The 15,729-nt window shown below is 32.1% G+C and overlaps 3 protein-coding genes across 4 annotated transcripts; 1 reads left to right on the top strand and 2 right to left on the bottom strand.

Moving 5' to 3' along the window:
- Positions 1–59: 59 nt before the first annotated feature.
- On the bottom strand, positions 60–1,796 carry AsnRS-m (asparagine--tRNA ligase, mitochondrial). Of its 2 annotated transcripts, XM_090116888.1 has the most exons (4): positions 1,614–1,796; positions 1,018–1,534; positions 524–795; positions 60–411 (listed from the first exon to the last, which is right to left on the bottom strand). In XM_090116888.1, the coding sequence occupies exons 1-4, from the start codon at positions 1,737–1,739 to the stop codon at positions 154–156; spliced, it is 1,173 nt and encodes a 390-aa protein (XP_089973014.1). In that variant the 5' UTR covers positions 1,740–1,796; the 3' UTR covers positions 60–153. The 2 variants fall into 2 exon arrangements, with proteins under 2 accessions (XP_089973014.1, XP_089973013.1); XM_090116887.1 differs by having other exon boundaries at positions 61–411; positions 524–1,534.
- Positions 1,797–4,609: 2,813 nt separating this feature from the next.
- LOC149896997 (THAP domain-containing protein 1-like) lies at positions 4,610–5,757 on the bottom strand. The gene is made up of 3 exons (XM_090117015.1): positions 5,583–5,757; positions 5,102–5,297; positions 4,610–4,714 (listed from the first exon to the last, which is right to left on the bottom strand). Exons 1-3 carry the CDS (start codon positions 5,747–5,749, stop codon positions 4,610–4,612), a joined length of 468 nt encoding a protein of 155 aa, XP_089973141.1. The 5' UTR covers positions 5,750–5,757.
- A 3,150-nt stretch (positions 5,758–8,907) lies between these two features.
- Positions 8,908–10,852, top strand: LOC149896998 (protein YIPF2). The gene is made up of 4 exons (XM_090116728.1): positions 8,908–9,200; positions 9,373–9,551; positions 9,826–10,026; positions 10,482–10,852. Exons 1-4 carry the CDS (start codon positions 9,020–9,022, stop codon positions 10,797–10,799), a joined length of 879 nt encoding a protein of 292 aa, XP_089972854.1. The 5' UTR covers positions 8,908–9,019; the 3' UTR covers positions 10,800–10,852.
- Positions 10,853–15,729: the final 4,877 nt, after the last annotated feature.

A 15,729-nucleotide genomic window follows, 5' to 3' on the forward strand; every position in this document is an offset into this window, starting at 1 on the left:
CTCATAATAATTTATTTTCAACAAACATACATCTATTTAAATAAAAAAAACTCATAACATCTATAAAAGGATTCAGAGGGGATTCAATAAAACAAGTACAAACTCATAATAATTTATTTTCAACATATTATGTACATCTATTTACATGTCTAACTACATACTACAATTATGTGGCCACCTAGGGAATGGTAGTGTATCCTTTATATTTTGTATACCACATAAAACTTGTAACAGCCTCTCTATTCCTAGACCAAAGCCTCCAGTGGGGATATTGCCGAATTTTCGTAGTTCTAAATACCAATTCAATGCTTCTGATGGCAGTTTTGATTGCAGTTTCTCATAATTATCTTCTCTTAAACTTCCTCCTGCTATTTCACCTGTGATTGGCCCTAGGAGATCTAATGCCTCCACCTGTAACAAAGAATTGAGTTTTAAATATAAATAAAACATTTTAAAATGAGTATACCTTTGATAATTTGCAGTGCAATCATTGGGTAGTTTACAAATACTTAAAAGTTATTACCTTGCTATTGTCAGATTCCAATTCCTTCATATAAAATGATTTTAAATCCTTTGGCCAATTCACAACAAACACTGGAATACCATTACAATGCTCTACTAAAGCCAACTCTTGTTCTTTATTTATTCCCTCTTCATTAGAAGTCATACCTTTTTTATCTAAAATACTTTTTGCTTCATCATAACTTAGTGTAATAAATTGTTCATTCAGCCATTTTGGACTCATATTATTCTTATCAATTAAATGTAAATCATCTTCATTTGTATTTCTAATTTCTGTAAATATATACTTCATTAGACTTTCTATAACTGCCTGTAACTCTTCTATGGTTTCACAAAAAGCCAACTCAGATTCAAGCATATAAAATTCAGATAAATGCAATCTTGATCTAGAGTTTTCAGCTCTGAATGTAGGACCTAATGTATAAACATTTCCCATGCCTCGACATACAGCTTCTAAATGTAACTGCCCTGATACAGTGAGGAATGATTTTGTACCAAAATAAACAGTATCTGGGGTCCTGCCTTCTTGCATCATAGCCTTAATTGTATCTGCGCTATCTGGCAGCACTTTAAATGTTTCTCCAGCACCTTCACAGTCATTTGATGTTAATATTGGTGTGTTTACATTCAAATAATTTCTAGAACAGAAAAAGTCGTGTATATGTTTTGTGACTGAGTGACGAACTCTCAACATCGCTGATATATAGTTTGTACGAGATCGTAAGTGTAAGAATTGACGTACATATTCAGGAGGATGCGCCGTTCTTGGATTGAAAGGGTATCCATCTAAAACAACACATTTTCCATAGACTTTAATATGTTCAGCTCGTAATTCAAGCTGTCCTCGAGGACTAGTGTCCAGTTTTCCAGTGATATGCACAGCACTGCCGTAAGTTAGATCATCGGTCTTTAAATTTTTAGGTATTACAATTTGTAACTTTTTGGCGCAAGAACCGTCGCTTACGTCCGCAAAAATGTGTTCCTTTTGTATACGTAAACTCCTAACCCAGCCCTGAAAGTAGAAATAATCGTAGAGCTTAGTAAATATTTACTTTAAGAAATATTTAAATTTAATATTTACAAAATATAACCTTAACTTCAGCTTTTTCTCCAACATTTGGGTTTTGTAACACAGAGGCAACAACATTATAATTTCTTAAATTGTTTCGTAATATACTGAATCCTCTCAAAACATAATTCGATCTTTCTAAAAACATTTTTCCTTTTACAAATTTATTTATTTTCTTAGGTGTAACATCAATTCAAATTTTTTATTTGTAAAAATTGACATAACTTAAAATGTCAGTTGTCATAAATTACACTACGGCCAACGTAACTTGGCGGGCCTGAACTTCGCGCAGAAGGCTGCGCACGAACGTTTTTTAGGAACGAAATGGTGGCATGAGGCGGCGTGCGCGGGGCGGAGATCTAGGCTAGGGATTGACTCTATGTAAACACAATCATCCCTTTATTCGAACGAATATCGCAATCGATTTTTATCGATTTGAAATTTATTGATTTTTGTTTATATGAGATACTGAACGAAATAGCTTTACAAACTTATTGAATTTTGTCGTTAGTAAAAGAGATTTCGAGTTTAATAGCAAAAAAAAACTAATAACATTTTATTTTCATGGTTGTAAGACATGATTTAGTTAAATATCATTTATTTATAAACGACCACTACAATAAGGACTGATTGAGAATATTTGAAACCTATTATAAAATTAAATATAAATATATTTCACAATTCAATTTCAATCGATTTGAAAAAAAAATCGATTAATCAATATCCTCAGACACGCATAGTGGACATCCCTTTTTGTTTACGTCGTATAACTTCGTGCATATTCGGCAATTCTCGGTACGCAATTATGTATCTCAGTCACACGTTAACATTGGTGTCGTGTTCGTGTCGCTATCTCTGTCTTGAGTACAGGCGGTTACAAAAGTTTTCGTTGAGTTGATCGTTATTATTTGTTATTATTATATTGTTGAGTGTTAAGTTTAAATTTGTTCGTGTTTAAGTTTGTTTTAGTGATAATTTGGAATATTCTACTTGGAATTTTGTATTATTCGGGAACAAAGTTTTTTTAAGAGTTGCTGAGTGAATCCTGAATTCATTGGGTTATTTTTATTGTCTCATAGCGTTTTGATATTTATTTTATTTGTACTTGGTCTCTGTATAAGGAAATTTTTATTCGAATTTCAGTTTAAAAGAAATAAATGCCTATAACACTTTTTTTTACGAGTGTACATGCGCAAAAGTTCGTAGAGGCTATGTTCAGGCCCGCCAAGTTACGTTGGTCGTATTGTACTTAGTTGCTCTGTGGTTCTTGTCATTTCATTGGCTAAGTGTGAACCTGAATGATTTCAAATCATGGAACTATAGTCATACTGGAACCCAAAGAATAAATAAAAAACTGATAGAATGACCGCAAGTAACCCCTGTTTACCCCATAGGGTAGCCAGCGTGATTGTAAATTTTTCCCCTATTGACGTGCATTAAAAAATCGACTGTCAGTAATAATAGTCTATATGACATAAATCATTAATAAAATCCGCTAAAAAAATGAAATTTAAACGAGATTCATGCAGGTTTGCTTTTCCATTGAAATAACAAAGGTTTACAACTTTTAAAATGGACTGCTTATCGAACACGCTCATAATTTTTTTCCCATATTTTGAATTATGTTATGAAAATCGTTGCGCGGCAGCCCCAATTCTAGGTGTCAAATCTCGGAGCAATTAACAAGCCTGGAGAAGTAACAATTAATTGAACGTTTCTTATATAGTGGCTCTCTTTTATTCAATACCCTAATTAATGCGATAGAAAGAGACAACACCCTGTTATCGGCTTGGCATTCAAATCCACATGTAGTCACTTTTTGTTCTAAAAAGGTAGTGCTTGCCACTTCGATAATCAAGATATCGATAAATAAAAAATTGAGTTATAAAATTGCTTGAAGATAATTTGTGGTGTAGGTTCGTATGAATCTTGTAAACCGCTATATAAACTTAAGTTGTTAACTTTACCGTGCATATTTATGAAATTTGTATTTTTGTAAAGAGTAATCAAATATCTTGATTTATGTTATGTTTAATTTTGAGTATTGAATATATTATTATAATATGTACCTTTTATGATGTGACTGAAATAATGTTCTTCTTATCTTAAATAATGTTGCGGAGCTGATGTAATTTGCACGCCATTTATGGCGTTACGCCATTTATGGCATAATGTGTTGATTTTGCCTGGCCTGGATTTCGTATGGTGATACATATTTATAAAAAAATATTATTAGGTTGTTTTTAGGGTTTCATTTCCTTACAAATTAATAATCGTATCCTACTTATAAAGTCGAAAATATTTAAGAATGGATGTTTGTTACTCTTTCACGTAAAAACTACTGAATGATTTTTTTTAAACTTTACAATAATATAGTTTAAACTTTAGAATAACATATCAGATGGAATCAATCTTATAGAATCTTATAGAAAAAGAACTCATTCCCATGGGAAAGAAATTGTTTGTTCCCTGAGAACACGTGTGCAAAGTCGCGGAGGCACCTCTAGTTAAAAATAAATTGCTTCAAATAAAACAAATATACATTCTTTTTACAAAATTTTAATTTGAAACTTAAAAACCAAATTATAATATTTATTATTAAAAATACATGCCACCGTAAACTTGTAAAAATCGTTAGTTTATAATCTGACTCACAGAATAGGCATGACGACAGTATCCATAAATGATCGAATTAGTGTTTTTAAGGGAAAATGTATAATAAATAAATTAAAAATAGTGACTTAGAAATATAAAAAACATTAAGATTAACGAGATTATCAATAAAATAAAACATTGAAATTCTGCAGTCGGCCATTTTGACTGAAACACGCGTGACGTCACGTCTATGTAAACAACTTCGCGTCATGTGTATTTTGTTGTTATGAATATGTTGAGAATACGCATTTTTATTTAGTTTCTATTTTTTCACGTATGCTTTATCGACTCAGAACAGAAATATAATTTCGAATTCACGAATATGTGGTTCGGGTTTCTCTGCGTCAAATTTATACAATCATTTCATATTATTTTTGATGGTGCATCTAAACCAGGCTGAAGATTGCTGATACGTCGAAGTTTTCTCTGAGAATCGATGATTTTGTTTCTGGCTATCTTTTTAGACTCCTGGAATTAAAAAAGAAAATCACCATAAATAAAAAAGAGCTGGGCTATATATGAGTTGAAACGAAACAAAAAAGTAGGTAAATTATTTATAAGTAGTTACAAAAAGTGGTAACAATCCAACATAACCTTAAAAACTTCATTTGTAAATATCTCGAAAACTATTAATTTCCGCGCCCCCCCCCCTTTACAGGGGAAGTTCCTAGTACCCACCCCCCCCTCTCTCCACCCCCCACTACCCCCAAATTCCACGCCCTATAAAGTACAGTCTTACCTTGTTTTTGGTTCTAGTAAAAATATAAATATATAAAAGTGATAGATCACATTAACAAGGGTCGCATAACTATTTCTAATTTAATTGTGGATATATTAATTGACTTGATACAGTACCTTCTGTAAGTAAGTAGGGTAATGTTCGAATATGGTTGGCACAGCATCTCTGCAAAGCACTTTCCTTTTCTTCCCGTCCAAATAACAGTCTAATCCAAAATGTTTTGAACAAAGCCGAGAATATTTTGAAGGCTTCCAATTTGCCCTGTGTATAGCCTTAACCCAAACATCTTTTAACTTTTCACAAGCCGGAAACCTACAAATAACAATAATCCATGCTTAAATAACTTTTTTCTCCTAACCTATTTGATTTAAAGCAGTCATTGTCAAAGTACCGTAGCAAAGTACGTATATTTCGTTTCTATTAAAGTATCGATAATTGCACAACACTATGGAAGTAATATTTTGCATTATCTCTCAAAAAGAAGCTAATTATGATTTCATTTCAATGATCAAGGGTAGATAAAACATAGATGATTTGGAAAATAACGTAAATTCACTGATTTATAATACAAGCCAAAAATTGATCAAAATCACTAACCTGGGATATGATAAATTCCTATCTTCATCCGATTTCCCACTACTATGGCTTTTACAGCCGTAAGCAACACAAGCCATTTTATCTTTAGTCAATTTTCTTTTCATAAAATAACAAATTAAACTAAAACACTCGTTTTTCACTTCAAAAATAATAATTAAAATCACCATGCGTCCGTGACCAGCAAATTGACATGGGCACATGTCATTTCAAACTGTCGAACTGACATATATCTGTCCTCTTTTTTCGCATGACATTTTGCCATAAGCCAAAAAGGCCAAACTAGTGCTATATTGTTCAATTATTGTCGAGCCAATTTAATAGGCAACATTTGACGTCTATCAATTTTATCTTCATAGGGTGGTAACCTGCTTAAAACATCGATTAAAGTGAATTAATCGATACGGACTTGAAACATTTGTCAATCGAACTTGAAACACATGTCAATAATTTATGATGATTTTTATTCCCAAGTAATCAATGCATTCGATTCTAGATGTCAGATTTCGATTTTTAGAGTAACGTCTCTGGTATTTAAAAAGAAAAAAGGTTTATTGACACAAAATTGTAGCAACGTCAGTTCTTTAAATCAGAAATTGTTTATTATGTTTAGAATGGTTTATCAGTAAAATCAAATCCTAAAATTACTTGTATCGGTCATTATTATTATAAATATGTTATCGTAATTGAAAAAAGTTAAGCAAATGTGCAGTTCTAACAAAACGAAATATCATATTATTCTATGTCGTCGTTACTAGGTTACGTTGTTGAATTTTGTTGAACTGTCAAATGTTGCCTATTAAAATGGCTCTACTATAATTGTTACTTCTCCAGGCTTGTTAATTGCTCCGAGTGTCAAATAATGTTTATTGCAAAATGGCGGATGTTTATGTTCATTTCGTGAGTTTGTTCTTGTATTTTGGAATTATTCTGAGCCAAAATTAATAGAAATGGTTGTAAATATATTGTGCGCGGTTGCAAAAGTGAATGGCATCCAGGATGTGATATTATATTTCATTCGTAAGTACAAAAAACCATGCATAAACTACGCTTCATGTAAAATTGTAGTTTAGTAATATTTCTACTTTAATTGTTGTTAAATCTGGAATAATAGATCGAAGTTGTGATTATAATGTTAATTTTGATTAGGTTTTTTCCATTTAACATCGTTATTTGCTTATTATTAAATGTTTCATGATTGTAATAAATATTAGACTAGGGTGTCCATACTTTATAAAATTGTGTACATATATTTCGGTATGGTAGGTATTTTATATGAGGAGAAGTCTTTCTCCACTTGAGTTAGTTCAATTGGCGTGAAAGTTAATGGTATAAAAACGTTGTTTACTACTTTTATATAATGATATATTGTAAAATCAAAAACTCAAAGTACATACATATATGGTACCTACTGAAATAGAAGCACAAGACAACAGCACAAATTTTGTGTTATCTGTATCTAAATGACATTTTTTTTTTATATTTTGCAAATAATCTTCTTTTCTCTTTACAGGTTTCCGTCCAATCTAGCGGAACGTAATACATGGCTAAATATAGTAGAATTAAAAGAAATGAAATGAATGAATGAAAAATACTTTATTGCACACATAATACAGGATTATAAACTAAGAACCATACAAGTAACAACGTGTACAGAGGGTGGTCTTATCGCTGTAAGCGATTTCTGCCAGACAACCCGAAAATTTAGAAGGATTACATTTATGGTGGTGGTGCATTACAAACTTAAAATTTTGATTTGAACTAAAAGAAAATGAATAATAAATAAATATAAAATATAATTATAACCTAAAGAATAAATATACATAAATAATAAATCTATAAATAAATACATCATAATATATATATTATATATAAATATATACATACAAATATATACATACTTACATACATGTGAAACTATAAAAATTATGGGCAAGGAATAAATTGAATTAATTAAAATCGGTAGTTATTAAAAATATCCTGTTTTGAAAAAGTGAAGATATGCAACATTCATTTTAAACCCGCACTTGGCCAGTGTGGTGGATGTGGCTGTAACCTCATAGGAGGCCATGTCCCAGCAGTGGGAACGTAATATATACGTTACGGGAAATAAAATGTATGGGAGGGTTTAAAGTTACATTTTTAGATATTTCTTGTTATATTTAAAAAAAGTTATTATTGTTATTTTACTCATTAGGTAAAGTATCATATCAGTATCATATCGATATCAGTTTAAAGTTTTTTGATACCTGCAATAGTTACGGAATAATCACCTGTGCACACTTAACGATTACACCCTGAATATATTATATTTTGTTTTTTATTGTATGATAGGGAAGCGCTAGACCACGATCTCATATTTCAAGTACTCTTAAAACTATTTAAATACTTAAGGGTATGGAATGATAAAAATATTTTCAGTGAACCGATTTCGTTACTTTTTATTGTTATTATCTTATAATTTGCAAATTTGTAAAGGCAGTTGGCATTGTAATGATAAATAAATATTATAAAAACACATTGATATTTTACTTCATTAATTCCTCAAATGACTGGACGTAACGCCAAATTATACAGCAAAATGTTGTCATAATTTATAGTGGTCCTGTGTTCTGAAGATGCAAGACGGAAGACGCAAACATGAAAAAACGCTGAAAGGAACATTACAATTTTCCAATGTTAAATACTTGAACATCTATTTTTTATCTATTTGCAAAAATTCTACAGTAACTATATTAGAATAATAAATGCAATTACGTAATTTATTTCCGCCGTAAATCATCAACCATCAATCAATCAATAAATATAAAACTCTCCCGTTACTTAGTGACTGACAGACAACGCACAGCCTAAAATCACTGGACCTAAAGACATGAAATTTGGCACACTCTGTATATCTAGAGTATCCTAAAGGTGCACTTAGAAAGGCTATTCCGAAATCCCCACGGGATAAATGGGATTTTATGTTTTATGACTTCAACGAGGACGAAGTCGCGGGCAAAATCTAGTATTATAGTAAAATTTTAATACGAATAAAATTGATGTATCCGTTATTTTTTTCCTTAATATCCTGAATTTTTTACATTTATACTCACCCCACGGAAATATAGACATACTATATATATTATGACTCACCGTAACTAGAAAGAGACGGAGGGGAAACGATAAGATTCAAGGTCAAATTTTTTGACTTTTTCTTAGGGAGTGTGGGTTCCATACGTAGTATATATAGTTCCATGTTTCAAATCGTTTCAAATATTTTACCGATTTTGGCAAACACTATTGCTATTACATACCTACATTGTGACATTTCTCCAATTATTGACATATGACAGTGTATGCGTCACTGACAGTTGATAACAAAATATTGATCCTATTTTTCCTAGAAGAAGTTCTATTTACTTGTTATGAACTGAATATTTAGTGAAAAAAAATACACGATGTCGAATGTGAACACCGGGGAGTTGTTAAACTTTAAAGATTATTCACCAGAGCACAACAGAAGTGCTCGAATCGACGTGGAGGCTGTGCATACAAACCAATACACAAACCCCAGTACACAAAGCTATGACTATGTAGAACCCAAGCCAGTTAGTGAGGATCAAGAGGCTCCAAAAAGTGGTATGAAACTTTTTAAATACATATTTTATATACATAAATTATAATTTTCTGTACACAATACATTTGTATACATTGTGCAATGTAATTTAATACTGTTCTTTGATCTGTTTGACTGTTACTTCTTAGTTATTATTTTAAGAAACTACTGCACTTGATAAATTTAATGTTTCAGGCAATCATAACTTTTGGACAATAGAATACTATCAAAAGTACTTTGATGTTCACACCACTGAGGTGGTCGAGAGAATTGTATCTTCAGTCCTGCCGCAGAAGGTGTCTCGTAACTATTTTGATGAGAGGATCAAAGGAAAACCCGACCTGTATGGTCCAGTTTGGATTTCCGTAACACTGGTAAGATATTACAATAAAACTACAACTACAGTAACATTTTATTTTTAATTCTATGCAAGTAATGCAATGTAAGAACTCTTGGTATATTCTATGCCTGGACTATTTCACAGCCAGAGAACATCTGAATATTATTTTCTTATTGATTTCTTTGTTCTATGTTTAATTATTATTTTCTTTTAGTTGTTATAATATGTGTTATTGTTTGAAGATAAATGTATTTAATTGACTGGTTTTTTACATATAATATCTAAAGTCCCATTAAATTAACTTGCAGATCTTCACAATAGCCGTAAGTGGGAACATAGCGAGCTATCTCCAGAACGCTAACAAGCTCATTCACTGGAAGTACGACTTCCACCTGGTGTCGTACGCGGCGACGGCGATCTTCTGCTACGTGTGGCTCGTGCCGCTCGCTCTGTGGGCCGCACTCAAGTGGACATCGACGCCTGATGCTCAGGATCAGATTGAGATTCAGGTATATCTTGTATACAAATTCTGTAAAGTTATATAAACAAATCGCTAACAAATTCTCTAAAGGTAACGATTTGGTTTAATTTTGGTGAAAAAAAATGTTAATAAGATTTTTTAAATAGGTTTTATTGAATGAATGTGTTTGGAAAAACATGGCATATATAAAACTATATTTAAAAAATAGAGGATTTAAAACGCGTGGTCAAAGGAAACTTCTGTAACTAAAAAACATGCTTTCGCATTTATTTTACTAGTATTACTAGTAAGCATAGTTTTACCCAAAAAATTGTTGGAAAATTATTATTTTTCTGTAATTTTACGATTCAAAAGCTTTGTGTGTCGTTTGAGATGTGCATTCGAAACCTGATCGAATTTGTTTAATTTCAAATATTCATTAGTTGCATATAATGCTATAAAATTTTATTTTTTGTCATCTTATAAAAACATATTTTTTTACAGGGTTCATCAGCGCCAACAATGATGTCGCTGTTCTGCCTCTACGGTTATTCCCTGTCAATATACGTCCCAGTTGCAATACTATGGACCATTCAAGTATCCTGGCTGCAATGGCTATTAGTACTCCTCGGGGCTTTTATATCTGGAGCAGTATTGATTTTCTGGCTTCTACCAGCGCTAAGAAAGTCGAAATACTTCCTAATTCTCGTTGGATCGATTTTAGCATTCCATTTTTTGCTTGCGGCAGGGTTCATGTTATATTTCTTCCATGTCCCTGATGCTGTGGAGCCGACAGTGGTAGTTACTACTGTTAAGGTTTAATGTGATTTTTATTTAGACTATGTATTTATATTTAATAAAGTGGTATATTATCAGATGTGGTTTTATTTTTGAGTGATATTTAATTTCTTATTTATAACCTGTGAAAGACACATACACTCTTTGGGTATTACATTTACAATACAGTTAATAATTATATATAGGTATTCATTTTTGCAATAAAGTACATATACCTATTCGATTTTTCATTCTGATTTTATTTTTAGTATAGCTTCGAAAGCGTAACAGACAAGCAGACTTTCGCATTATAATATATAAATTATGTTACCGGGAAATCTACATAATCAGGTATTCTATTTAATATTGTCTAGGGCTCTAGGCAATGAATACACAATGGCAATGGCAACCTAAAACATATTATTGGTAATAAATGAAATATTACTCATTTTATACTTTGCCTAGGTATTCTATACAATACTGAATACGGAGACGGTAATGCATGTTAAAGACGAGAGCAAGCATTAATTTACCTAAAGGGGTTTGGGTAAACTTGGCGTTGTGATGAACTTTCACGGCCAGTGATGAAACTTGGATATTTTAAAAGAGCAATAAATTTTGAGCAAAGATATTATGAACATTGAATCTCGAAACGTATTAGGAACAGAGATATTTGGTTTTGTTTTATTCATTTACCTAGAATCTAGATGATGTATTATAAGATTTTTCTGAGTCTTTTATTAGTTTTCTCCTTTATTTATTTAAGAGTTTAGAGTTCTAATCAAAACGATGAACTTACATACATGGGCATTTTCACAAAAATGTATACCCCCCTGATTTTCAACTGTCCCTCGAATTCATTAAATTCTATATAATGAAGTAGTTGCCAGAATTATTTATATATGTTATCAAAGTGATTATACGTATACAATATTTTGTTTTTTTAACAAAAACTATGACAAAATCTAAAATAAAGTTAAGTTAATTATAAATAACAATTGAAAAATGGGTAATTTTTACGCTGTCCCCTGCTTACTCTTACGCGTTTATTAAATTATTTCTTAACTTTTTTGTAAGAAAGGTACCATCTTTTAAGGTTTTATTTGGTCCAGGATAATCAGTTACTGTGATAATAGTTAAAATATAATAACCTTATATAACAAAATAAAAGATAAAAAAATAAAAAAGAAAATCAAAAAAATTGTCCTTCCCGGAACATTCAGTTGTGTCACCGATTTTCTAAAAAGAAAATTACTGTGGTTCAAATAGTTTTGCATTACTGTCAACACCATAGCTACTGCTATGCAACTTATCAGGTTAGAAGCCGTCAGGGTCAAAAAACTGCTTAGAAGGAGTGCACGCGTGTTTGCAAGCCGCAGGGACCAAATTCTTCATTCAGGTATGTGACCATATTTTGGCTTATTTCTATCTATCTATCTTGTAGTAAGTATTTAGTTAATTTTATTTTAAATGTTTTTATATGTAAGTTGATCAAAAGTTTTGATGAATATAAGTGTTGTGGTTATATTTTAAACCGTTTTTATTACTAGAGGATTATCAAATGTGACTTCCGCTGTGTGACTATTTGAGCGGTCACATATACGCTGAACGAAAAGTCACAACATGCCTGAACACATAAAGCAATGTTTACATGGCGATTTTCTTGAGCTATAAAAATATTTTTCCAAGACATTTTTGACTGAGTAGGAAACTACGGCAAAAAGTAGATTTCAAAAATAAAAATTATTTCCCCATACAAATCGCAACAGCTGATTGATCATTTTGCATGAGGAAGTAAAATTTTTTTTTGAGGAAAAAAAAAAGAAGCATTATGCAGAAAAAGAAACAAAATAAGCCAGCAGAACTAAGAATCTAGACAATGTGCCTTGTATAACTACGAAAGATAATAATGGAACAAAAATTAATTTTTTTCACGATATTTTTCATTGGTTTTTTTTTTTATTTACAGATTAACCTTCGTGTTTGCAGCGTCCACTGAAACAAGATTTTTTTTATCAAATATGGTGATTGAGATTATTTAAGGTTAATAATAAACGAATCACGAAGACTGATTATCGACTGATTAATTTGATTATTGTAGAGCCATTTTAATAGGCAACATTTGACAGTTCAACAAAATTCAACAACGTAACCTAGTAACCACGACATAGAATAACATGATATTTCGTTTTGTTAGAACTGCACATTTGTTTAACTTTTTTCAATTACGATTACATATTTATAATAATAATGACCGATAGAAGTAATTTTAGGACTTGATTTTACTGATAAACCATTCTAAACATAATGAACAATTTCTGATTTACAGAACTGACGTCGCTACAATTTTGTGTCAATAAACCTTTTTTCTTTTTAAATACCAGAGACGTTACTCTAAAAATCGAAATCTGACATCTAGAATCGAATGCATTGATTACTTGGGAATAAAAATTATCATAAATTATTGACATGTGTTTCAAGTTCGATTGACAAATGTTTCAAGTCCGTATCGATTAATTCACTTTAATCGATGTTTTTAAGCAGGTTACCACCCTATGAAGATAAAATTGATAGACGTCAAATGTTGCCTATTAAATTGGCTCTACTATAGTGCCAATATAAAACATAAAAGAGACTTCTTATTCTTGAATCTTGATAGTAATTTACCCTTTAGATAAATAATAATAATGTGATGGCTTAAGCCCGAACTGATTGTGATAATTTAGTTTGAAGTTAAGTTAAGTTTATAATTATATTTATTATGTGTGCCTGCGTACTTTTTTTTCGCCATGTAAACGCACCCTTTCCCTTTTTAGGTATTCGGTTGTGTGACTGTCCCTATATTACGGAGCTGAATTTTTTAAATATTTCAGTAGATTTTACATTTAATGCCCTTCAAATCAGTCTCTTTAATGGAGAATAATACATAAGTGTAATATTTGTTGCCTTTTCTCTAAAAAAGTATCTAACATTTTAAATGTAAAGATAATAATGACAGTTGAAGTACCAGAGTCACAATACTGAATATAAGTACTATTGTTTTTTTTTAATTAGCTTAGATCCAAAAGTTGGGAATAGTGAGTGTTTAAAATATACAAAATAACGATTTTAAGTTAATAAATAAACAATATCTAAAAATTCTTATATTTTGCACTGTTTTTCCAGCTACTGAATATAGTCACACAACTGATATAAAATTGCGAGACTTTCCATTGTGTCCTATTATTTTTACAGTTTTCTCATTTTAAACCCATCATATTATATGTTTTCTTGAAGTATATTGAATTTCCGTTTTAAAGAGACCAAAAAAAGTTTAAAATATAATACTATCAAAAAAAATATATTTTTCAAGGAGGGGTACATTTTTGTGAAAATGCCCACATATGAACGAAATATAATACAATTCACTAGCGCCATCTACATCAATATCAGATCAATTATATTTTATTACTGTGACATCTAGCGATGACTAGTAAGAATTAATTGCACAAGAATTACTACTAGATTCTAATAGATGGCGCTGTAATCAATTTCATAATTACTTAATTTACGGAATAAAAGTTAAACATTACAATATGGATAGCAAAAATCAGTGATATTAAATAAAAAAGGGAACTATTCATTTTTTATGTTAAATATAATGTTGCTTTAGCGAAAAAGTTTTATTTATTTATATAATTAAATCTAGTGGCGCCATCTACATTAATATCCTATATAATTTATTTTATATCAGTGACATCTAGTGGTGACTAGAAGAATCGAAAATAACAATGACTACAGCCTCCTTCTAATAGATGGCGCTGTAATCAATTTCAATATTATACGATTCATGAACTAAGCACTAAGAAAAATATATATGTATATCCAATTTTTAATGTCTTCTATCTGTGCTACCAAATTTCAAGATTCTGAGTTCACGATCACGGCAAGTAGCCTGTAGGTTTTGAGTTATGATACCCTTGCGAATGTCGAAATTTGCGAAAATTTTCAGCATACGGCTATATTATCTTCTGGATTGCGTTGTTATAGAAGTTTGATTTTATTACAGGGTAAAGATATTATAGACCTTTTTTTTTTTTTTTTTTTTTTTTATAGTGGGGAAATCTTCCAAAGATACCCACGGCCCCCGGGGAAGGAGCCGTGGGTTATGTCGGATTCTTACCGACTAAAACCCCACTGTGTTCCGTCGAGCCGCTTTAATGATGGGGCCGCGGGTATTTGTTAGAATTCTTCCGCGACCCCCTCGGCGGCAGCCCATCTCCAGGCCAGGCGCAAGCCAAGAACAGGAAAGGTGCCTGCTCTTCCCTCCCGTTGGCGGCATGAGCGGAACACGTCTCAAGTCGCCTCACCGCGCCGGACGATGGATTACATTCCCCGTTCCACCGCCCGGTGCCCTTCGTCAAGGAGGCACGTTGCGACCGTGTAAAGCGGCCGCAACACGGCGACGACGCCCAATAAGACGTCTGCGCCGGATCGGGTCCGCGTGAGGATCCCTCTCGCGCACCCGCTCTGCCTCCTCTTTCTGCGAGATCACGCTCTCCGAGAATGCGATCACCGCACGCCAGGATCTGTCGCCATCCACCATTGCACGAACAACGGAGGGTAGAGAGAGATCCGGCCCGATTATCGCGACTAGGCGAGCACGGGGCTCGGCCCACGCGGGGCACACGGCAAGAGTGTGATCTGCCGTGTCCTCCGGGCAGAAAGATATTATAGACCTGAGTTTTTGTTGTAGTACATATTACGTTCATGAGTAAAGGGGTTGTGAGCTTAATTTTTTTTTTACATAATGTAATTCAAAATTCTTGTTTTACGTAATTATTCCTATATCTGTGTTACGAGACGTTACTTTGTACCAAATTTCAAGACTGTGTTGATGGGAAAGTATACCCTGTAGGTTTTGGTTTCTCTACGAATGTCGAAATTTGCTAAAATTTTCAACATAAACGGCTGTATCTTTGCAGCATTGGCTATA

The sequence above is a fragment of the Colias eurytheme genome, chromosome 26, assembly GCF_061535395.1.
Source record: "Colias eurytheme isolate Ceu_HAF_F1 chromosome 26, ilColEury1 Martin Lab GWU primary, whole genome shotgun sequence".
Lineage (NCBI taxonomy): Eukaryota > Metazoa > Arthropoda > Insecta > Lepidoptera > Pieridae > Colias > Colias eurytheme.

Coding starts and splice junctions, on each gene's coding strand:
- LOC149896997 (XM_090117015.1), bottom strand. CDS start 5,749: ATGGTGATTTTAATTATTATTTTTGAAGTGAAAAACGAGTGTTTTAGT. Junction 5,298..5,582: donor AGGAATTTATCATATCCCAG/GTTAGTGATTTT, acceptor TGTTATTTGTAG/GTTTCCGGCTTGTGAAAAGT. Junction 4,715..5,101: donor ACCCTACTTACTTACAGAAG/GTACTGTATCAA, acceptor TTTTAATTCCAG/GAGTCTAAAAAGATAGCCAG.
- AsnRS-m (XM_090116887.1), bottom strand. CDS start 1,739: ATGTTTTTAGAAAGATCGAATTATGTTTTGAGAGGATTCAGTATATTA. Junction 1,535..1,613: donor GAGAAAAAGCTGAAGTTAAG/GTTATATTTTGT, acceptor TTCTACTTTCAG/GGCTGGGTTAGGAGTTTACG. Junction 412..523: donor TGGAATCTGACAATAGCAAG/GTAATAACTTTT, acceptor TCTTTGTTACAG/GTGGAGGCATTAGATCTCCT.
- LOC149896998 (XM_090116728.1), top strand. CDS start 9,020: ATGTCGAATGTGAACACCGGGGAGTTGTTAAACTTTAAAGATTATTCA. Junction 9,201..9,372: donor TCAAGAGGCTCCAAAAAGTG/GTATGAAACTTT, acceptor TTAATGTTTCAG/GCAATCATAACTTTTGGACA. Junction 10,027..10,481: donor AGGATCAGATTGAGATTCAG/GTATATCTTGTA, acceptor ATTTTTTTACAG/GGTTCATCAGCGCCAACAAT.